This window comes from Caretta caretta, chromosome 8, assembly GCF_965140235.1.
Source record: "Caretta caretta isolate rCarCar2 chromosome 8, rCarCar1.hap1, whole genome shotgun sequence".
NCBI lineage: Eukaryota > Metazoa > Chordata > Testudines > Cheloniidae > Caretta > Caretta caretta.
Window position 1 is genome coordinate 20,893,433 of NC_134213.1, and position 23,681 is coordinate 20,917,113.

General features: G+C 43.9%; 1 protein-coding gene and 1 long non-coding RNA gene across 2 annotated transcripts in view; both read left to right on the forward strand.

The window, feature by feature from the left end:
- Window positions 1–22,949, forward strand: part of LOC142072964 (uncharacterized) — a 68,561-nt gene extending 45,612 nt beyond the window's left edge. Inside the window, exons 2-4 of the long non-coding RNA XR_012669592.1 lie at window positions 1,105–1,192; window positions 12,197–12,334; window positions 21,696–22,949. This is a non-coding gene — a long non-coding RNA (uncharacterized LOC142072964). The remainder of the gene's footprint in view (window positions 1–1,104; window positions 1,193–12,196; window positions 12,335–21,695) is intronic.
- On the forward strand, window positions 8,021–11,424 carry DUSP1 (dual specificity phosphatase 1). The gene is made up of 4 exons (XM_048862629.2): window positions 8,021–9,034; window positions 9,210–9,358; window positions 9,582–9,801; window positions 10,355–11,424. Exons 1-4 carry the CDS (start codon window positions 8,665–8,667, stop codon window positions 10,723–10,725), a joined length of 1,110 nt encoding a protein of 369 aa, XP_048718586.1. The 5' UTR covers window positions 8,021–8,664; the 3' UTR covers window positions 10,726–11,424.
- Window positions 22,950–23,681: the final 732 nt, after the last annotated feature.

Genomic DNA, 23,681 nt, shown 5'->3' on the forward strand with positions numbered 1-23,681 from the left:
CTTTTGCTGCTACCTTCCTCTCTTCCATCCCCTCAGCCACTACTGTTCCTTACACTTCATTAGACATACCGGGACAAGTGTAGGGGTGATGTGCAGTGCTTCCATTATTGGGAAAAAAAGAGGGGCCCTGAATGTCAAGTGGCTTGCTTTAGTGTAAACAATAGTGAGAAGTAAGGGGACCTTGCTTTAATGTAAACAATAGTGTGAAGTGCAGGAGCCCCTAACAGTACTAAGGGGTCCAAGTCCCCCCACATCAGGCTTCCCTGTCATTTGAGCATTGGTGATGTGTGAGGCAGAGGGTGTTGCTTAGATGTTGCTAAGTGTATTTAAGTGTAAGGAGCCCTGATTCCTGGGATCAGTGGAGATGCATTGGCATAGGACCTCAGAGGGAGGCAAAACTGGCTTTACATCACATTGGCAGCTCCCCAATTCTATAGCTGGCCCCTGACTATTGTAAATGACTCCCAGCTGCCTATGGTTCCCAGGGGCTGTTCTGGCAGCCATCAGTAGCTAGATCACACAGGAGCTCTGGTCATGTCCTTTCTTTCTTCCTCAGCAATGCTTCCTACACCGGGGGAATTTGGGGGTAGCTGGTTAAACTGGCTTTATGGCTCCACTGCATCAGCAGACTAGTGCAAACAGCTGTAGCTTATAGAGAACTGGACCCTCGAGTGCAGAGGGAACCTAATTTGGTGTAACAGATGCATTGAGGGGACCAGAAGGTGTAAGTTACATCAAATTAGAGTCCTTCCTCCTTCTAGGCTTACTTAGATTCACATCTGAATCAGGGCCCTGGTTCTCTAAATTCTTCAGGACAGGTATCATCGAGTCATATTCTGAGCTCATTCACCCTGAAATCTAGAGTTACTCCTCGTTTATACCAGTGTTACTGAAATCAGAATCTGACCCTATACTTTTCACTTGTCTACTAAATACCATGCGCATTTATGGAGCTATATGTGTAATCAACAATAATAACAAAAGGGAGAAAGTCAGAAGAGCAACCTACAGTTTGCATTGCCCCAAGGAGCGTCATCACAATCTTTGCTACACAGCTGCTGATTTCAGAGCTTAAGAACTCACATATGATCACTGCACCCACAGGATGCTGGAATCAGCTGACTAACAATAGATCCATGTCTCATATTTCTGCATGAGAGCAACACACCTCTTATCGCTATCTGGTTACAAGGTACGTCACTCATTTTCTATTCAAATTTACCTCCCTTCCACAAAAACTTGCTCTTACCTCACTGCCCATTAGTGTATGTTACTGATAAATGGGTAGCGGTGATGAATTATTGGATACCATTAGAGAGAATACTCACCCTGTTTAGGATACTCACAGGAGGAGGGCTCCCCAGGCAGCAAGCCAGAATGTTTAGTTTGGTTCTTTGAATATTAACCTGGCCCTGAATAAGTATAAGTAATGTATGATGTACTATGTTAAAGTTTTATTGTAACTTTCCCTTAATAAAAAGTTTCAAAGAGAGAATGACACATTTTACACAGTGCTTAATTTCCAAAGACAAAGGTGCTGGGGCTCAAGCAATAACAATGGCGTCCTCCACACAGTGTGACCTCACACTTGAACGTATATGCGTAGTCGTGCTGCATGGAAGGTAATATTCTGTTCTACAAAATGGCATCCTCTACCCAGAGTAACCTGGCATGCACCATACGTATGAGGTCACGCCTTGCATGCCTCTGACAGAAGAGATGCAGGGGCTGCGGCCTGATATGAAGAGATGCTGGGGCTGAGCTCCAGCAAGCCCTGGCACAAATTATGCTCTGATTTTACATATATCTAGTGCCTTTCATTCTGAAGGATCCCAGCTTTACAAATACTGTAGCTTCACAACCACTATCAGGTGAGTAATTCCTACATCCAGTACATTTCATGTTTCACTGCAGATGGTTAGAGTTAATTAACTGTAATGCTAATTTGGCTAACATCATGAGTACTGCTGGCCTGATCCTGCCAGGTGCTGAGTGCCTGCTGAATGGTGCTATTCTCCCACAGATTTCAACGAGAGGGACAGTGCTTAGCATTTCTGAAAATCAAGGCCAAGATATCCCAAGCTGGACACCCAAAATCAGTGGTTGCTTTTGAAAATTGGCCCTCAAGTGACTTGCTCAAGGCTACACAGTAACTCAGTGTCAGAGTAAGGAATAGAAGATAGATCTGCTGGCTCCCAGGGCCAGTTCAAGCAAATCGGGGGTCTGCTGTAAAATCATTCTCTTGGGCCATCCCCAGCTTCAAGGACCAAGTTTCAGTGTATGGCCTTTTTTCCCTACTTGCCCCAAACTAGACTTTGGAGGCAGTGATCATTCTTGGGCTAGCCAGAAGATATGTCCAGAACTGGATTTTAGTGCAGGCATTTAGTGGAACAGTGGGTGGAGGTTTTCTGCTGACCAAGAGAAGAGGAAGTCTAAGATACACCCCAGCCAGGGCTGAAATAAAGGAGGAGATGTTGTTACTCCCCAAAGGGGGGGGGGCCTACTTGTCTGTATGCCAGTCAAACTCCTTACTATAATCACTGTACCACTGAACCTCTATATTACTGAGTTTCCAGTTAGTAAGAAGCAGTTCACACTGCATACAACCAGACATGAGCATATACAGAAAATACCATATTAGATTTTCAGCTTTCCTTTCATCGGATAAGACCCCCAACCTAGGTCCTCCTTTTGCATTGTCTGGACTGGCCCTGTGAACAATTAAATACATTCCCTCATCTCTGCAACATTATGAAGTTGATAAAATTAGAACACGGCCAGAACTCAACAAGAAGATGCAGTCCCCATCCTGGATTTAAATGTGTAAAGGAATCTAGTTATCTGTAGTATATCTGATTGGTAATTCTATATTGATTATATTTTACCTGTTAATTCCTTCATCCATTTCCCCCCCTCCCACTTGTTATATACTAGATCAACACAAATGTTTATAAACAGAAATGCTGGGTTGTGAAACTGAATTTAGAGAAAATGTTACACATGCTAAAGAAATGAATCCAGTACATTTCCAGTTTCCCCCACATGTCTGTCTCACTGTTGAATTGATCTTTCATATCTTTATTCAGGCAAAGGACATGTTGAGTCAGTAAAGCACAAAAGGTCACATCCAAACCTGCTATAATTCTGATTTCCGTGGAGTTTCGCTCACTTACATGAGGTCTGAATTTGGCCCTGAGTCACCACTTCAGAAGTCTCTATCACCAGTTTAGCTCTCTATGGGTTAAAAGCTAAGAAGGAGAATACCAAGTGTATGGTAGAAATCTGTGTAAGTGGAAGGATCCCGGCTCAGAGGTTATCTGTGATCAACACAGGATTGGTAAACAAATCAGCATCAGAGTCAATCAGTGTAGAAGCTTTCTATGGTCTTTTTTTTATTACACTTCTAGATAAGTGTCAGTTTGGAATGTGAAGCCCCTTCCCTCTGAAAAAAGATAATGAAGTCTTCCCTCCCGCTGTCCATACACACAAAGAGACAGCAAACATGTAAAGGCACAACAAATGTGACTATGAATTCACGCTGATCTCACTGTGCCATGAGTCTCCTACCCCATGATCATGGTATCATCTTCATGAGGTTTTCATGTCTACAGACTTGTTAGACGTACTATAAAACAACAGTGAACTCACAGTCCCACGACTCTAACATTAAAATAATGTGGAATCTGGACTAATGTGGGTTACCTGACATGGTCAAATTAAAGATCCACCTCCCTCCTTCGCACAAGTGCACAGTCCTTTTCTATCGTTGTTGTTATTATTTTCACAATGACATTTTAACCTGATTGGAAACAGAGACTTGTTTAGGAGTAAGGGGTTAACTTGGAATTTCCTGACTTTTTTTAAACCAGGAAGTCAAACCCTAATTTAAGTGAATTGACTTAAACTAAACTCTTTAAATGTGACTTTAACACTCTGTTTTGAGCTTTCATTACCTTAGCTTTTAAAGGATGTTTATTTTTAATAAATAAGAGACAAAGGCAAGGAAATTATTCTTTGGTGTTATCAGAGCTTAATTTTCTTCCTACTGACACAGGTTTTACACTGGTGTAATTCCATTTATATTGATCATGTGCCTCCTGCTTTGTTGTAGTGTGAGCAAAGTCAGAATCAAAGCTCTCCTCCTTTGGTGACAAAACCAACTAGCACAACTGATGCTGCCCTTATTTGGGTGGATTCCCCTAGAATACAGGGTGCCATAGTGGCATGGACAGTGTTCTTTTTGCACCTCCCTAGAGAAGCTAGAGTGTATCTGGCCCAATATTTAATATTCTGGTGCTGATTAATAACAATGATATGGAAAAGGCTAGTTGCTATTGAGGTGCATTCTAACTATTGTTCAAAGACTAGAAATATGATTCTTCATGTAAGTGCAGGAAAAGTAAAGGCGTCCGAGATGGAAAAAAATCCATTTTTATTTTACTTTTATGCTCAAGTAATTTTAAAGCAGCCAAACCACAAGTTGTTAAATTTGGTTAAATCAGTGAAAAGAAAACGTGCCCCCAGGCTGATACCTGGCAGGATAATATTGGTACAGCTAAGTTATAGTGCAGCCATGCTACCTTGGGTCGTGGTCTTGTCCAAACTCACAGGGCTGGCCCAGATCAGTTCTTGAATGGGAGACCTCCAAGGAAGAATCCAGAATTCTGGAGGAAATAGTGTTGCGAGATGGCCCTTGTCCCTTTGGGTCAGTGCTGGCCCAGTGCCCTAGCCCGGCGCTAGGAGGCACTGTGCTGCTGACAGTGCTATCCTTCAGATGAAACATTAAACTGAGGTTCTGACCTCTTGGTTCATGGTTACTAAGGGCATGTCTACAGTACAAAACTAAGTGGAACTAACTTATCTTGGCATACAGCTACCACAGTAATTACATCGCTCGTATGTGTCTACACTTTACTCCTTGTTTCGTTGGTGTGCGTCCTCACTAGGGGCACTTATACAAATTGTACTATCAGTGTGGGGCATTGTGGGATGGCTTCTGAAAGCCAGTAACAGCTGATGTAAGCAACGCTGTGTCTACACTGACAGTGCATTGCCCTAACTACATGAACATTGATTCTATGCCTCTCATGAGGTGGAGTTATTAAGTCAGTGTAGCGGGGCGGTTACGTTGGTGGAAGCAAAATTTTAGTGTAGACACTTATGTAATTAGGTCCACGTAAACTGCCTTCCGTCGACCTAACTCTGTAGTGTAGATCAGGCCTAACAATTCCCTTGGTGCTTTTTACAACCATAGGGGTATTAAGAGACCAATATTCTAGTCAAATTCCATCTCAGAATTACATTCTCTTTTCCTGCTGTATTTTCAGCTGGATATGGGATTCTTGCAGAGACAAGGTGGGTGAGGTAATATCTTTTATTGGACCAACTTCTGTTGGTGAGAGAGACAAGATTTCGAGCCACACAGAGCTCTTCTTCAGGTCTCGAAAAGATACTCCCAGCGTCACAGCAAAATGCAAGGTGAAACAGATTGTTTAGCATATAAGTAGGTAGCACATACTGTAAGGGAGCATTCTAGGTAGAGTGACCCATTAACACCTCTGCAGATATAGGACAAAAAGAGGGGGTTAGTGGGTTACAGATTGTTGTAACAAGCCATAAATCCACTGTCTCTGTTCAGTCCATGATTTTTAGTGTCTAGCAGAGTAATGAAATTAAGCTCCCAGGCTTGACTTTTGAAAGTGTTGTGCAGGTTTCCTTTGGGGATGAGGACTGATAGGTCAGATATTTTGTGAAAAATGTTCACCCACAGGTGATGTGGTGTTTTTGTCTTTTTTAATTTTCCTGTGTGAGTTTATTCAAGAGTGTAGTGCTTGTCTAGTTTCACCCACATACTAAATTATTTCAGTGTGCCACATTAAACTACTGCTGCATTCCACCCTCCTCCTAGCCGGCATGATTCCTGTGTATATACTTGTATATGCACTAAGTAGGAGTTCTGCCAAGACAATAAACTCTAAATAAGGGCCTCAGCTCTTTGCTTGTCCTTTCTTGACTGCTTTTTTTTTTTTTTGTATGAAAAGGCTATTAATTAATTATTAATAATTATCACTATTATTATTCCCCTAAAAGAGATTTGTGGAGGCCTGGTCAGTAAAAGTTGGATTGGAGCATTGTAAAGGCTGAGGGTTATGAATAATAACCTTGCTAATGGCAGCATCTTATGCAGCACATCCAACAGACTATGTGACCTATTCTAACCGGCCACTCTAGTGTGAGCAGAATATTTCACTGATCATGCTGCATGGGCATTAATGATTCACTGGAAACGATGTGTTGTAAACTGCCTCCACGGTTCTAGTAAGTGAGTAGCTGATGGGGTGCTGGAACATCAAGCACTGGAACATACGAATCCTTCACTCACAATCTGTCTCTAAGTCATGGTGTTATTATAATAGCAATAATAAATAAATAGAAATGAAAAAGTGCAGCCCTGTGTTTATTTTTAAGGGGGGAAAAACAGATTTTCTTTGAGTCTGCAGCTTTGGCAGAGGAGTCACGGTTTGGCAGAATGGATGCAATTGCACAATCAGTTAATCAGTTTCAGACTGGCGATTAGTCAGTATATCCCCAGTTATCTGAGGAGAAAATTCTGGATGGCTCTGGGGCACTTGATCAGATACAGATCAGCAGGGAACTAGTTGGAGAGGGTCTAGAAGGTTGCGGGGCACTTTGTTGTTTATGGACTGTCAGGGACTTACTGAGAAACTTCTGGAACATTCTGAGGCAGTTGGCCAGTAATAGTTTGTCAGGAGCCCAGGGAGAAAGTTCTGGAAAGTCCCAGAAAAAATGTGGCAGTCTGGGAGTTAGAAAGTGTGACTGGGAGTCCAAAGCAGTTTGAGGAAATGAGAACAGTGAAAAGTTTGTGTTGAAAGGAGCAGCTGGAGAAGAGGAATGGTAAGAGAGTACTGCTGCATGGTGAGGGAAGGAACAAGGCCGAGAAGAGAAAAGCAGTTGTACGGGGGCAAGACTGGGAGAGAAGCAGGAGTCACAACAAGTGGGCAACAGGGAAAAGGGAAGGTAGAGAGACATGGGGAGCCCATCGGGAGGGACAGAGAAAACACAGAGCAAGGGAAAAAGCAGGCTGAGAGACTGCTTTAGAAGCCAGGCACCCAGAAAGGGGAAGCGAAAGTAACTGTGATTGGAAGCCCTGAGTAAGAAATACCCCAGTGGGTTGATGGAAGCTGATCACCCACAGGGAGAAATAACTTTTGGGAAGCCTTGCTACATTTGTGAAGGGGAAAAAATCAGAGACTGAACAGCTCTACTGCCAGTTATTTGGTAGCCCTGATTTCAGTGGGAATTTTGAGTACGCAAAGAATGCAGTCCCAGGCCTAGAGTTTATATTGCTTTTTCTTCCATACAAAACAAACTAGGGAATATTCCCCAATATATACACACACACAAGTCTTTTAGGTATCTCAAATATACATTTAAAAGATGTCTATGCCTATTCTGTCCACCCTGTGATGCTTTTCTCAGTACCCCTTTCACATACCAGACCTATGAGGTAATGTGAAACAGTAACTGTCAATAGGGGTGTGTGTGTAAGTGTAAAGAAATAATATGAAGAGTCTGTGCCTGCAGTCCCATTCCTAATCTATAAGGGAACATGGACACAAACTAATATTGTTTTGAAGACAAGAGGAACCACTGCCACTTGTGCTTGAAAAGAACCTCACTTAGCTTCTTAGCAGTGTGGGGTCTATGACACTGGATGGGAGTGCTCTAATTCCACCCAGCAGAGGGCAGTAAGAGAGCTATACATCCTAGTCATGTCATCGCACTAGGCATGGGGTGAGTGTGTGGGAATTCTTACATGCCAAACAGATAAGAGACTGGGGCACAGTACATACTCTGAAGGGAGAGTGTACATGTTCTTCAGCTTTCCGGTGTACATTGTGTGCTTTTTCATAATGCCGGGAGGCCTGGTCGTTTCTGCCCGCAGCGCTGGGGAGCGTAGGGTTGCATCAGTTGATTTCCTGCCTGATCAGGGTGGAAGGTTTGTATGTGTGTATGTGTTTTGCATTGAAGCGACTGCAAGAGTGCCGATGACGCGAGTACTCCTGGGCAGGGAGTGTCTGCTCAACACCCCTGCAAGTGACGTCTTCCTGAAGCAGTCATGTGATCCAGTCTCATTCACAAGAAAAAGGAGGCGGGGTGGCGGCAAGCTGACTATATAAGGCCACGCGCAAGGTTGCAGCGAGCAAGGAAAGTGCTAAACCCGAGGAGGGCGCGCAAAGAGCTGCTAGTGAAGGGAGGCTCCCGCAGCAAACAGCAACCTCAAATCAAGCCAGGGGCGCTACCCCCTCGGACCCAGACTCTGCCTTTGCGATACAGAGGGGGCGGCTGGAGTTAAAACAAGGAGTTTACAAGAAGCGCCGGCTGATTTTTTTTTTTTTAAGAAACTCTAATAGCAGAAACCAAGGAACCCCTGAGAAGAAACAAAGGAGGCGGGAGAGGAAACAGCCCCCAGGCACAGACAAAGGGGACTCGCCTTCTCCCATCCGAACGAGCACTTTGAGCTTGCCAGAGACCAACAACCTACCCCCCCGCTCTCTCCCCGCCGGAGTCCTGCATTTGGGGGCCCGACCAGCCGTTCCGAGCTCTCCTCCCCCCCGCTCCTCTCACCCCGTGCTCCGAGCTATGGTCAACATGCAAGTGTGCGCCCTGGATTGCGAGACGCTGCGGGGGCTCCTCCAGGACCGAGCTGCCCAGTGCCTGGTGCTGGACTGCCGCTCCTTCTTCTCCTTCAACTCCGCGCACATCCTGGGCTCCTCCAACGTTCGCTTCAGCACCATCGTCAAGCGGCGGGCCAAGGGGGCCATGGGGCTGGAGCACATCCTCCCCAACGAGGAGCTGCGGGGCCGCCTGCTCAGCGGGGGATACCAAGCCGTGGTGCTGCTGGACGAGCGCAGCTCGGACCTGGAGCTGCCCAAGCGGGACAGCACCATCATGCTGGCCGTGAACACCCTCTGCAGGGAGGCCAGGGATACCCGCATCTGCTTCCTCAAGGGTGAGTCCCGGGAGGGCTCAGGGCACGGGTGGCATCAGTGGTGAGCCTGGGAAGAGGGAGATGCTGGCTGGCACAATGTGGCCTGTGTGTTTTCAGGGGGGCGCGGAGAATTTATGCTTCACCCATGCTAATAAGACCTTTCGCTCTTTTTTTTTTTTTTCCCTTGCCATTCCAGGAGGGTATGAAGCCTTCTCTTCTGCCTGCGCTGAGCTGTGTACCAAGCCAGCTGCGCCCACCGGCCTGACCCTGCCTCTGAGTGCCAACAGCATGCCCAGCAGTGCGGATTCTGGCTGCAGCTCTTGTGGCACCCCACTCTATGACCAGGTCAGTAGGAAACAGGCAATGAAATAAGGGATCATTTGAATTGGCGATAGCCCTGGAGGCTGAGTATCTCCAGAGGTGATGCCCAGATGCAGATACATTTAATACTAAAACCGGGTAAAGAGAGCAAACATCTGCTCGCCTGCATGTAACAAAGGAAGAGGGGGCTATTTTAAATCACAGAGTGCAATTAACTGATCCTCTTCCTTTGCCTCTTCTCTTTTAGGGTGGGCCAGTGGAAATCCTACCATTTCTCTACTTGGGCAGTGCCTATCATGCCTCCAGAAAGGACATGCTGGATGCTTTGGGGATCACAGCCTTAATCAACGTCTCGGCAAACTGCCCCAACCATTTTGAGGGGCATTACCAGTACAAAAGCATCCCCGTGGAGGACAACCACAAGGCTGACATCAGCTCCTGGTTTAACGAAGCCATTGACTTCATAGGTAAATAAGTACTCTCTGCAGCCTGTGCTTCCAAAGAATCAGTTTGCATTATCCTTGAGGCAGAAATCTCAGTGGAAAACTCTAGCCTGGTTTAATTTTAAAATACATGGGAAACTGTTTCCTCAGTGATTAAAGTAACATGAAATAAATGTATAGCTATTTTATTAGGGTCTGTACTTCCTACGGTGCTGTATTGCTAAATGCTGAGAAGATCCTTAACTTTATAAAGCTGTCTGAAATATTGACTCCCATAACAGAAAGCAGTTAGTAAACTTAGTCTGGTATTCCACCAATAGGTTTTTATTTTTTAAATAGAGATGACTGTTTCAAACAAGTATCAGTGGCTGAAGGAAACTATTTGTATCCTTGGAATTAGAATTTAGTATAGGTTTCCCTCAGGACAAGAATCTCCTTTGTGTGTGAAGTGCCATGCACAGCTAGAGTGTTATGGAAAGAACAAATTAAAAAAAATGTGAAATACCAGCTTGTGTTTCTGTAGCATTGCAGCAACCTGACCCATGTGTTAACCATGTCATTTAATTGATTATTTCAGATTCTGTTAAAAATGATGGCGGAAGGGTATTTGTGCACTGCCAGGCTGGCATCTCCCGCTCAGCGACTATCTGCCTTGCTTATCTCATGAGGACCAACCGAGTCAAACTAGACGAGGCCTTTGAGTTTGTGAAGCAGAGGAGAAGCATCATCTCTCCAAATTTCAGCTTCATGGGGCAGCTACTTCAGTTTGAGTCTCAAGTCCTAGCCCCTAACTGCTCAGCAGAGGCTGGAAGCCCTGCCATGTCTGTATTGGACAGAGGAACATCAACCACCACTGTCTTTAACTTCCCCGTCTCTATCCCTGTACACCCTTCATCCAGTGCTTTAAGCTATCTACAGAGTCCCATCACCACTTCTCCGAGCTGCTGAAGGGTAGATGAAAATTTATTCAGAACACAAAAACTTGACTCTTGTCTAAAAAGTGCAATAACCCTGGGGACAGTGTCTTCAATCATTTTAGTTCACATGGGGTTCCATTCATCCCAGAACAAGCACATTGTCACAAGCACAGAGGGGCTGATTTGACTCCAGAGAGCTAGTTCGTTCCTGAGTTTGTTGGCATATTTTTTGACCGATATCTGGATGTCTACAAAGGAGACAAAGAACACAGAACATTTCTTTCTTCTCCTGAGTTATTTCTCCTTTGTCAGTTCTAAAAGATTAGTCCTTGTTAAGTAGCATACCTATCGGTATTACCATGTCTGGACATTCTAAGCAACAGTGACACTGTCCCCTTTTATATGAAAGTCCTGTTATTTATTTATTTTTATGTAGACGCATTGTTCTTGCCTTCACAAGTCTGAAGTTTCATTTCTAGAGAAACCAAATACCTCAGTATTTTTTGGGTACTGTAATCCTGTAAATACATCTTAAACTGTTCACATTTCCTAAGCACTGACGTGAAAGCACCAGTTGAGTGCTTTTTTTTTTAGTTGCGCAAGGTTGTATGTTTGCTGATTTATTTATGATGTGAAATAATATATTTCTTCTTATGAAAGAAGACATGGTTTTGTTACATGATTATAACTTTTTATACAAACAGAATAAATTATGACATTTCTATTGAAATCTGGATGTATAAAGTCTTATGTTTTCAGGATGTCTGCCTAAACCTCACCTAGGCTGTCTTCCAGCTAAGGCTGCACAGGAGAAAAGTCTTGAGTTCAAGTCCTTCTGCTTAACTTTGTGATCACAAGGAAATCACTCAACCCCCTGGTGTCTCAGTCAACCCACCTGGAAAAATGGGTTTGTGAAGGGTAGGGACCTCACTGAAAACTAGATTTTGCATCTGAGCTAAACTCGACATGAGTATGTAAATGATCAATAAACTTGTGGTTCAAACAGTAGTATAATAGCAACACTCTGTCCCCTGCTTTAATAAATCATATTATAAACACTCAAGGCCACCTTCTCAGCAGTGTGAAGTGGTGTTAGCTGCATTGATATCAGGGCTATGCCAATTTACATCAGCTGAGAAACTGGTAGATGACTAGCAGTCACCCTACTGTGAAACAAAATAGATCCCTTCTTTGAGGACCTTCCTTATTACTTATTTACTCTTAACACATTAAAGGTTAAATCTAAAATCTGGCCCACCACTAACAATTGGCCCATATTTGTAAAGCTTCCGTTAAGGAGCCTAGTGACTTTCTTTGCCACCCTGAATGTTTCTCTTTCCAGCCCAGAATATTTCCATTACCCCAAATGAAGTGCCTGCCCTCTTGTGCCATGCACAGTACACAAATCTGGGCATATCTACAACAGGAGATAGTTTAAACTGTGTAGAGAGCACATATTTTATTTCTCACACACTAGTTCAAATTTTGCTCTCTTCCTGCAGATTTGCACAAGCATGTCTCTGTTGACTCCAGGGGAGTTACTCTGCATTTATATTGATGTAACAGAGGAGAAGCTATTTCATTATGTGCTGTAACAGAGACAGGAAATTTAGCCAATGAATAGTCATGCCACCTTGAAGGTAAGACCTACAAGAACCTATAACATACAATGAAACAGTATCAACAAGGAGTCCGGTGGCACCTTAAAGACTAACAGATGCAGTTGAAGAAGTGGGGTTTTTACCCATGAAAGCTTATGCTCAAATGAATCTGTTAGTCTTTAAGGTGCCACCAGACTCCTTGTAGTTTTTGTGGATACAGACTAACAGGGCTACCCCCCTGATAAATGCAGCAGTATGAGATTAGTTGTGCACAGCCCTGTGGGTGGTGTAGCATCAGGCTATCCCACTGGGAGTTGTGGGAGAGATTGTATGCTCAGGATTGCAGTTGCTGTGCCACCCAGGTACTTCCCTCTGAGCCAAGGTAATGCTGCAGGTAGAGGGTGGGTATGGGTATTTCCCCACCTGCTTCCCTCTATATTTAGAGTAATTAATCGCACTCACAATGCTAGCCTTGTGCTCAGAAGAGTTCCAGAGCTGCAACTGTGGCTGGCTTCTTGCACCAACTGGACATGATCAGGTACTGTATCTTTAAAATCCAGTGGATCTAATTCTTCTTCTGGATATTATGCAGCCTCATCGAAGATGGGTTTGCACAGATGCAGATAAAAGTAGAATTTGACCCTGTCTCTTTACTTGAAACTAAGGCACTTATAATTAAAGTAGACTCTCAAGTCCAAGGTTATGCGTGAGCTCTTACTGAGTATATAATAGCTGCTGTTTGCCCACACAACCAGTGCTGAGCCAGACACCACATACTTCATTGCTTTGTAAAGCCCTGGGAGATAACTCAAGTGTTAATGTAAATCCATTCTATGTAAAATCCAGTTCTGTTCTCTTGGGAGGAGGTACCCTTAAAAGTTAAGATGATTGCACAACTAGGTCTGAAATTCTCCCAGATGAAATATTCCATAGACGCTGCTCTGCCTTCAGGAGTATATGTTAGCAATCAGTGAGCCACAACCTGACCCCAAGGGACAAAAACAAATGGAACAGCAATAGGGAAGTAAACAAACATCCCTATTCACTGACAACTGAAGCGAGAACCTTTTCCCCCTCCTGCCCACAACTGATTGCATACATGAGCCTCCTACTGGAATTGAATTATCCTCCCACAGAGCCTCTCCCACTCCCCAAATCCCGGAATGCTACCCACCCCCTTTCCTTGTTCCATGGAAATGAACTTGGAAGGTTTTATTGTTCCATGGAATTACACCCACCACCACATTCCCTGAAAAATGAGTAAGGCTATTTCTGAATACGTGAGCCTCGTTACACCTGCAGTGATCAGCGGAACAAGCGTTCATCTTCAAAGCAAAGCTTATTCAGTGGAAAAATACAACCTTGGCTGTGGTGCAACTGACAAAAACAAAAAAGAGATCCTGCCCATTAATCACAGTTCAAACAGAATTCTGCTCCCCATCAGCGGTGGAGGTTTGTTTATATGTTTCTGGGAACAATAAAACTCATTACCTGGCAGCTGGTTGTTTTTACAACCTAAACAGGCACCTGACAGAGGGGCACAAAAAGAGCTGCTTCAGCACAAATCACGTTTCTGAAAAACAAGCCAATTCAACCTGGTTAAAACTTTCTCTGCTAGGCAAAAAATACATTTCTAGTTCTAAAGGGTTGCAATGTATGCTCATAATCTTAATCACAGTTACTACAGTAGTGCCTAGGGACCAACCAAGATTTGGTCCCCATTGTGCTAGGTGCTGTACAAACACAGAGTAGAAGACAGGCTCTGCCCCAAAGAAGGGGAAGTCCAAATAGATGAAGACCTGGGGATATAACATACAAGCAGAGAGATCACTGTGAGAATGACAAACATCATATTAGTGCCACAAATTTGGGAGCAGATGGTGAGGTTTAGATGGAGAGGATTAGCTACTCAGAAAGACAAGCGAAGGGATAAGGGTGAAGGGGACAGAGCATTGCAAAGAGGTAGGTGAGGAAGTTACCAGGGGTAGGTGTCGAATGCAGGTGAGTGAAGAGACTATGAAAGGGGGGTGGGAGAGGACAGGAGGGGGCTGGAGCAAACAGCCAGTTATGAGGGCAGAGAAAGACAAGTTGCAACTATAGAGAGTGTAATTAATTATGCTCAGTGTTTTATTTGCAGAAGAGGAAGTCAGGGTAATTCAGCCTAACTAAACTTCATTTTGCCAGCTCTAAATGCTCAGGGGATGATTTTGCCCTTCTGCTCCACTATATATGTTCTGCCTGCTGTGAATTATCATTTGCTCAGTATACCATGACATACTATTTAGCATGGCTCATAGCTTTGAGACCCACCCTCCACTGATTCTCACAATCACAATCTATGGATTGCATACTGAGAGGTGTTTCCGGGCCGCTCAGGATAAGACCCTATATTTTGTATCAGGCCTTTAATCCCCTAGTGAGTGAGGCACAAAAATGGTGTGTATAACTTTAAGATTATATAAGTTTGTCATTACATAGTTGCCTATGTCCCCATGGAAACAGACTACTAGGAGTTTCCCTTTTGTGAGAAAGGCAGTAACATCACTTCCTGTTGCTGACAAATCAATTTGTCCTGAAGTGATAAAAAGGCATGTTTAGCGTTTACAGCAGCCGGTTCCAGGCTTTGTTGGTTGCCAAGCAGAACCACAAACGCACATACATGCTGAACGCTGGCCATTTTGTCTACTTTTGAGGGGGACCCCATCAGATAGATGTGAACATATTTAAGGACCTGAAAAAGCACAGCACAGAAAAAAGCAGGCAGCCATTCAATCACAAAATGCACACACCCAAAAGGCAACATATAACACAAGCACATAGCACCTTACAAACACAAAACACACAACCAGCATACACAGCACACATAATGAACATATAACAACATACACACCGTGCCAGATCAGATGCAGCTGCGGTAATGCCCATGTCCAAAGCTTCTGTCTTCCTTCTATAATGAGCACTTTTAAAGGGAGCTATGTGAATTAGTTCAGTGACTGTACAACTTAATGACAGGTTTCAGAGTAGCAGCTGTGTTAGTCTGTATTCGCAAAAAGAAAAGGAGGACTTGTGGCACCTTAGAGACTAACCAATTTATTAGAGCATAAGCTTTCGTGAGCTACAGCTCACTTCATCGGATGCAACTTAATCCGATGAAGTGAACTGTAGCTCACAAAAGCTTATGCTCAAATAAATTTGTTAGTCTCTAAGGTGCCACAAGTCCTCCTTTTCTTTTTGTACAACATAAGTAGTTCTTGGTATTAGCCCAGCAGAGACCAGGTTACATTAGGCCATCAGGTACTTGTTGGAAAGGGACATTACATGATTATGATCACACATGAGGCATCCAGCTCAACTAGTTAGCGCCTGTTTTTTCTTCTGTCTGGCTTCCATACCACAGGTAGGAAAGAGGCAGGTTTTATCTCCAGTGGTTTGAAAATCATTTTCAAACTGAGTTTAAACACAGTTCCAAATAAACCACTTTCTAGCATAGTTTGACTGGTTATTGTGAATGAAGCACTACTCTATAAGAACCATGTTCTAGGCTGGGCTGTGTCCTACTGTGTTAAAAACTGACATTTAAACACAGTTTCTTTCAGTCCCATCTGCACTATGACAACTGCCCCGATGGATGACTTGGTTAAAGCACAGTTGTCATGGATAAAACACAGTTTGGGTTTACAGCATAGATGGGACTAAACTCAGTTTTGCGTGTTCCCAAACTGTGCTGAAATCTGTAGTTGTATTCAGGCTAGGAGTATGGTTAAAATTCAGTTCACTCCCATCTACAATACAAGACCAAACTGTGTTGGGCAGCAACCTTTGTAACCAGCCCTCCCTCCACTGCCGCGGTAGTTATTACAGTATAGAAGGGTCAGTGAGTGTGGAGAGTGGGGCAGGGCAAGAGGCGAGGTTAGGCTTCAGGACACAGGTAGCCAGGCCAGGTGGTTCTCTCTAGTTCAAGTCAGGAATATAAAAGGCCGAGAGACTTTGTGAAACAAGAGGGAGGGACACACAGTCCTGAAAACAGAAACAACTAGAGATCAGGCAGCTCAGGGAGGAGCTCAAGCTTGAATTTCATAGGCCAGATGCTCAGCTGGTGTAAATTGACAGTATGACTTCAATAGATGCCAATTTACATCTGCTGAGGACTTGGCTCTATGCTTGTGAGTACAGCTCTGCTTCAGGCCTTTGTTACTTGAAATTAAGGGGTGAGTTTTCAGATAATTTTATATATGAACAGCAGAGTTACGCTGTCTGGAGTCCCACTATGGGTGGGACAAGAGAGGGTAAAGGATACTTTTCTTTTTAGGCTAAATGCATGAGTTACTAACCCTTGATTATATAGAAGGTAGTTCTAGGGCCAGGTCCTACTGGCACACTCTGAACGGATAGCTTTAGTGCTTTACACAGTCAAGAATGACTTTGTCATTCTAAAACCACTAACTGGAAACAAAGCAATGAAGGAGTTTCTACTTTATTTCATTTTATAGCATGGAGAAAACCTGCCCTGCCACTTCCAAAGAACATGTTCTGTAGATCAAGAGAGGATTTCCATTTCCAGGGCTGTCCAGCTGGCAAATTTAGGGGACAGAGGTATAAGTATTCAAGGGAGGTTAATGAGCCCCTTGTTCACCCAGGAATACTTCCTCCACCTCTGTGCCCCATTTTGAGTGAGCCTAAGGAGAACCATAGATGCTTACCCAGTCTCTCTCTGCTCTAGGTATGAGAGGCTGAGGTTAATCTTAGGTCCCTCTGAGGATTGCTGAGTTGGCTCTTTTCTGACGGGGTTTTCCTGAATGGATCTCTCAAGCCCTTAGATTTGCATGCACTTCCTGGTAGACACTGAAATGAGTAGTGCTGGGCTTCCCCTATCTTGACACTGCTAAGATGCAAAAGAGTGAGTGGGAGGTGAAGCTAGTGACAGCCCATAGGTACATTACAGCTCCTGCTGATGTCACTTGTCCAGAGGAATTGGCAATGAATAGCTTGTGCCACTCAGTGGTGACACCCCCAGCCAAGGCATTCCTGTGGGAATCCTGTCCAGTGCTCCTCAGCTACAACATCCCCTAGTTTCTGGGATCCAGAGTCTCAAGAGTGTAGGATGTATATCAGTATAAGAATGAGGAGACCCTCAAGGATCCAGTGGGGGGCATGGAGAGGATTTTCAAGGATCTTACAGGGCTGTAGAAAGGATCCTTGGTGATCCATTAGGGAAATGGAGAGGATTATATAGTGATAAAGGAGGGATCTTCAGGAATCCAATAGGCTTATAAAAGGGATCCTGACCTCAGGGATCCATTAGGGAGCTACTTACTCTTCCTCCTAGACCTCTTGGATGGGCTCTTGTATTCTTTCCATTCCTGAATCCTTGATCTTACTCCCAACCAAGACAGCTGAGCATAGCCCACCCCAGTAGGTAGCTAGCCACTAGCAGATATGCTGAGCTGTCACCTGATGCTCCACCTGACTGTTATGCCTGGGCCTCTGTCACCTTCTATGGATCCTGGCTTAACTAGGCCCCTGTTTGGCAAACCAGTCTGGGCTGTGTGAGTAGCACTTTCATCAGTCAACTTATTTCCAATGCCCTATCAGACAGAGCCTAGCAGAAGGCCATAGAGAAGGGTACTTTCCCCACAGGATGATGATTACACATTAGGGCAGGGGTTCTCAAACTTCATTGCATCCCGACCCTCTTCACACAACAAAAATTACCACACAACCCCAGGAGTGGGGACCAAAGCCTGAGCCCGCCCGAGCCCTGTTGCCCCAGGCGGGGGAAGGGGGGGCTCAAAGTTGAACCCCAAGGGCTTCAGCCCCAGCCAGAGGGCCTATAATCTGAGCCCCATCACCCAGGGCAGAAGCCCTCAGGCTTTGGCTTTGATCCCAGGTGGTGGGACTCGGGCTTTGGCTTTGGCCCTGGGTGCCAACAAGTCTAAGCCAGCCCTCGCAACCCCACTGACTTTGGGATCCCAACCCACAGTTTGAGACCCGCTACATTAGGGTGATCCTTGTCATAGCTGTGTTGCCTGCTCCTAAAAATGTAAGCCACATTTAAAAACTAACTATAACCAAGTCAAGGGATTCAAATACAGTTCAGTTGTCTTCTCACCTTGTCACAACATGCTAAAAGTTTCTAGGGACCAAGGATAAAGTACAATGGAGTTGATGTAAGCAGGTCCTAACCCCACTTCTTTAGCAGTGGGGTCTGTGTAACTGGCTTTGTCAATTTTCAGCTCCCAAGTTTCTGTGTGAGGAGACATCCCAAAGTACCTTGCATCCCAGGGAAGGGGACATATTGAAGGATATCCAAAAGCATTACTAGCAGTTGAGGCACTATGGGAGAACAGGTCAGGTCTTCCAAGGATGCATTGGTACAAGCCCAGTTGTATAGCAGGGTAGGTACAGCATGGTTATATCTGGTAAAATATTACAACATGGACAAGTTGAAACCATATTTGCTGCTGTAAACTGCTCAGAATTCACATTACATGAACATAATTCTCCTTGAGACCTAGGAGTTTTTGCACTCTGTGATGTTTACTCCATAATACTTTATAGAAATATGCTTATGAATGTAAATATGACATAACTGGAATATGTTTTATGCTACATATGCCATGTAACATATCTTTGCAAATGTTATGTTCTACTGAACGTATTCATCCTATTCGTATGCACATATCATTTTTATATCTGAAGTTATGAGCATTGGCTCTATGCTTGTATTTAAAGTGTTTGCTGTAGAAAGCACCTAAGGCAGATTTGGTCAACATAGTGTGAAAGGGTTATTCAAGTCATTGGGAGTACCTGGCCAACAATGGACCTTGACAGACGCCAATCCACTTCTGAGCTTTCCTGGGAATGTTCGGGCTAACATGGCGTTGGCCTGTAAAGAACTGGGTCATGCCTGGACATGTGACTTGCCCATATGACTCCATCTTGTAGCTGTAATTCTATACAGGGGGAGAGAGGGGTTTCTACCCACAAGAGGGAGACTATATAAGCCTCTGGGAAACCCCTCCATTTTGTCTTCAGCTGGCTCAAGAGATAGCCTCTCCACCCCAAAGGATGCCTGAAAGAAACTGGAACAAAGGCCAGTAACTACAGGGGTGTGAGTGATTGCTGAACCCAGACTAGAAGGAGGCTAGTCTGTCAAAAAAGCTTATTGGAACATCTCTGAGGATGAGATTTACCTGCATTCAGTTTCCTACTGTATTTGGCTTAGACTTGCGTGTTTTATTTTATTTTGTTTGGTAATTTACTTTGTTCTGTCTGTTATTACTTGGAACCACTTAAATCCTACTTTTTGTATTTAATAAAATCATTTTTTTACTTATTAATTAACCCAGAGTAAGTATTAATACCTGGGGGACAAACAGCTGCGCATATCTCTCTATCAGTGAACAGTTTATGAGTTCGCATCCTTCTTCTCTGATCCCCTCCTCCCTCCCATAGTCTGGGATTTATTTAGTAAATGGATTTATTTGGGGTTTGGACCCCATTGGGAACTGGATATCTGAGTGCTGGAGACAGGAGCACTTCTTAAACTGTTTTCAGTTAAGCCTGCAGCTTGTGGGGGATGTGGTTCAGACTTAGTTCTGTGTTTGCAGCAGGCAAGCGTGTCTGGCTCAAACAAGACAAGGTACTGAAGTCCCAAGCTGGCAGGGAAAACGGGCTCAGAGGTAGTCTAGGCACATCAGGTGGCAGTCCCAAAGGGGCTTCTGTGATCCAACCCGTCACACGTGCCTCCCCCTGGACCCTCTCAAGAACCCAGCTATTCAACCGTGTAGCTGTAGCACATTACACAATAATTCCCACCCCCTTCTACTGATCAGGAATGGACTGCAAGGACAGAAGCAATTTCAAAGGCAGAAACACCCTTTCAGCCTCTATTTTTTTGCTGTCATTCCCTTCACACTGATCACTGCTTCCAGATGCCAGTGGCCACCTCATTGCAGAGCTAACCCCAACTTTCAGCACCTTTTCTTTCTTCTTCTTCTTTTTTTTTTTTTTGAGACTTGTCCATGGAAGCCAAAGCCAGATGGTCTTTTTATAACCTCCTTTCATTACACTGTTTACTGATTCTCTTCCAAACTCCAATGATGGTTGACGTCAGGGCCCTACATTTGGGCTCCTTGTACTTTTATTCCGCGCTAATGCATTCCTTATGCTCTCGGAATGTGAAATGCAATGTGAGCTGGTTGGAGGTGGGGGAAGGGGAGTAGACTATGGGAGGGAGGAGGGGATCAGAGAAGGAGGATGCTAACCAGCATGTAGCCCTCTGTGTACCAGCAGCTAATTGGTGCAAAGGAGAGCACTATGGTCATTTATGGCATTGTGTTTGTGGCATGCCTGCTCATTGGGGTACCCATCTGTCCATCCACACAGACAGCAGAGTGGATTAATGGCACCAAGGGCTACACACTGAGCTATTTTTAATAGGCTTGGGCTGGATCCCAAGGATGGTTCACTCTATTCCTGGTGCAAACTGATCTTCCTGAAAGATGTGGACATTTTTATTGTGAAATGCATGATTTTTGGTTTCAAGTCAACTAAAGAGAGAAAGCACTAGGAAAAAGGTGGAGGAAAGGCAACTAAACAGGAGGGGAGTGTTAAAGGGTGTCAGGAGACATAAATGACTTGGAAGGGGGAGTGTGCTCTGCCTCCATTGAATGGTCGTTGCCAATTTTAAACTCACTCATCAGGAATTAAAGAAGACAAGGTTTCATTTTACAGATGGGGGTTTTCTGAGGGCACTGGAGGGCTGTGCCTTTGCTTGAAATAGAAAGCAGGGGAGTTTTAAATTCTTAAACATTTTAAAAGGGAAAAACAATGATGGAGGTAAATGCAGGGCTGCTAGGTTACCAGCTGCCATTACCCACTCTGGAACCACCTCTCACCTCAAATCAAGTGGCTCTGAAAAGCAGCAAAACACCTTCCTTCTCCCTGGATTTGGGGAAATTCCTAAGAAGAATGAAGCAACAACTGTTATTATTTGTGTTACAGCAGCATCTAGAAGCCCTGGCTGAGATTGGGGCTCCATTTTGTTAGGTGCTGTACATTCACATAGGAGAAGATAGTTCTCCTTTGGCTCCCAGGTGAGTACTAGTCCATTGTACACCAAGGGCCAAGCAATCAAATGTAGACATCTATACTGCAGGTCAGAAAGTTGCATGTGCACCTACTACACACCTGAAACTTGCATTTATCTGAGTTTTGCCAATGCAAACAATATGCCTATATTTGAAAATGTGACTATAGTTTTTAACATCCTCTCAGCACAAGTGGGCAGACAGCCACACAGACTTTACAGAAAATCAGACAATCAGATGAATAAATTGTTTCTTTTAAGCAAACAGGAGATCACCATTCTCATTTCTAATTTTATGATCATTTGTAGGGGATAACGTCCCTCATCCCATTACATGAGCTATTTCTTGTCTGAAGTGACGAGCAGGATCTCAATGCCTGCAGAACTAAACCCTGATGTTTCAGATGCCTCAAAGCTGAGACCTGCTGCATGTGTAAAGACCACCACACCCAACTTGGGAAGGCTTTTTCTAAAAATCATGAATCCAAAGTGGAAATATTTGGTATTTCCAAAGGATTTGTCTGGGCACAAGATTAATGGCAACTTTGCTTTTGATATGTTCTTTTGGAGGAAAGTTTAGTGTTTTGAAGCTGGAAGAAAATTTTCTACTTTTTGACTTCTGATCAGGACTGTTTTAATACTGTCTATAAAGAGCTGACTCGAGGAGGTAGACGACAACATACCTCCCTCCTACCAACCCTCACAAGAAAGGAGTGAGTAATAACACTGACCGAAGTATCTTGAGCTGTCCAATTAGTAGACACAGACCAGTAGATTAAGTATGCCAGTCTTGGGCTGGCATTTCCTACTCACTGTGCCATGTTACTAATGCCAGCAGATATGAAGATATATATAGTGTGATGTTGCACTCCATATGTTTTATGGAAATATGTTTATGAGTGTGATGTAACTGGAATATGCTTCATGCAAAAGGTCTCTTGTGAGGTATCATTACATAGCTTATGATCTACTGAGCACGTTCATACTATTTGTTTGCATGTATTATTTCTATGTCTGGAGTTAGGAGAATAAGATATAAACTTGTATTACTGATGTAAACATGTTAAGTGGAAGCCATTAAGGGTGCTTCAGAATCAATGACCTGTGAATGGGTTTGTCTACCTGCAAGCCTGCCTATGTACCTGTCTTCCAGCTACTGGTTAATGAAGAAGAAGGTCTTACAGTGACATGTGATCATGTCACCTGAACTGGAATCCATCTTAAACTGGGTGCTTTTCCATTTAGAAGGAGGGGTAGGGATCCAGAGAAACAAAAGATTCCGCCTTGTGCCAAAGATATAAAAGGGGGTGGAACAGAACAAAGGGGGCTACCAGTCATGAGAAATCCTCTACTTACCATCTGAGCTGGAACTAACAAGGATTGTACTGGGGAAAGGATTGGGCCCAGACTAGGAAGGAGTCTAATCTGTGAAAGAAGCTTATTGGAACATCTCTGAGGGTGAGATTTATCTTTATTCAGTTTCTTAATGTATTAGGCTTAGATTTGTGTGTTTTGTTTTATTTTGCTTCGTAACTTACTTTGTTCTGTCTGTTAGTACATGGAACAACTTAAACCCTACTTTTTATACTTAATAAAATCACTTTTGTCTATTAATTAATCCAGAGTAAGTGATTAATACCAGGGGGGCAAACAGCTGTGCATATCTCTCTATCAGTGTTATAGAGGGTGGACAATTTATGTGTTTACTCTGTATAAGCTTTATACAGAATAAAACCGATTTATTTGGGGTTTGGATATCATTGGAAACTGGGTGTCTGGGTGTTGGAGACAGGAGTACTTGCTGAGCTGTTTTCAGTTAAGTCTGCAGCTTTGGGGCCGTGGTTCAGACCCGGGGTCTGTGTCGTAGCAGGCTAGTGTGTCTGGCTCAACAAGACAGGGTTCTGAAATCCCAAGCTGGCAGGGGAAACGGGCTCAGAGGTAGTCTCAGCACATCAGGTGACAATCCCAAAGGGGTCTCTGTGTCTGAACCCATCATATATAGATTCATAGATTTTTAAGGCCTGAAAAGACCATTCTGAACAATCATCTGGTCTGACCTCCTGCATAACACAAACCATACTTCTGCTCGAACTAAAGCATATTTTTTAGAAAGGCATCCAACTTGATTTAAAGACTTCAAGTGATAGAGAAATAGACTATCATTATCATCATTATTATTTGTATTCCAGGAGAGTGACGTGTGGGCTAGTGGACAGACTGGTGGGTAGGACTCTCGGGTCTCTTTATGGCTCTATTTGATTTTGTTTCCCTTTGTGTCTCAGTTTGACTTTGTGT

Coding starts and splice junctions, on each gene's coding strand:
- DUSP1 (XM_048862629.2), top strand. CDS start 8,665: ATGGTCAACATGCAAGTGTGCGCCCTGGATTGCGAGACGCTGCGGGGG. Junction 9,035..9,209: donor CCGCATCTGCTTCCTCAAGG/GTGAGTCCCGGG, acceptor TTGCCATTCCAG/GAGGGTATGAAGCCTTCTCT. Junction 9,359..9,581: donor GCACCCCACTCTATGACCAG/GTCAGTAGGAAA, acceptor CTTCTCTTTTAG/GGTGGGCCAGTGGAAATCCT.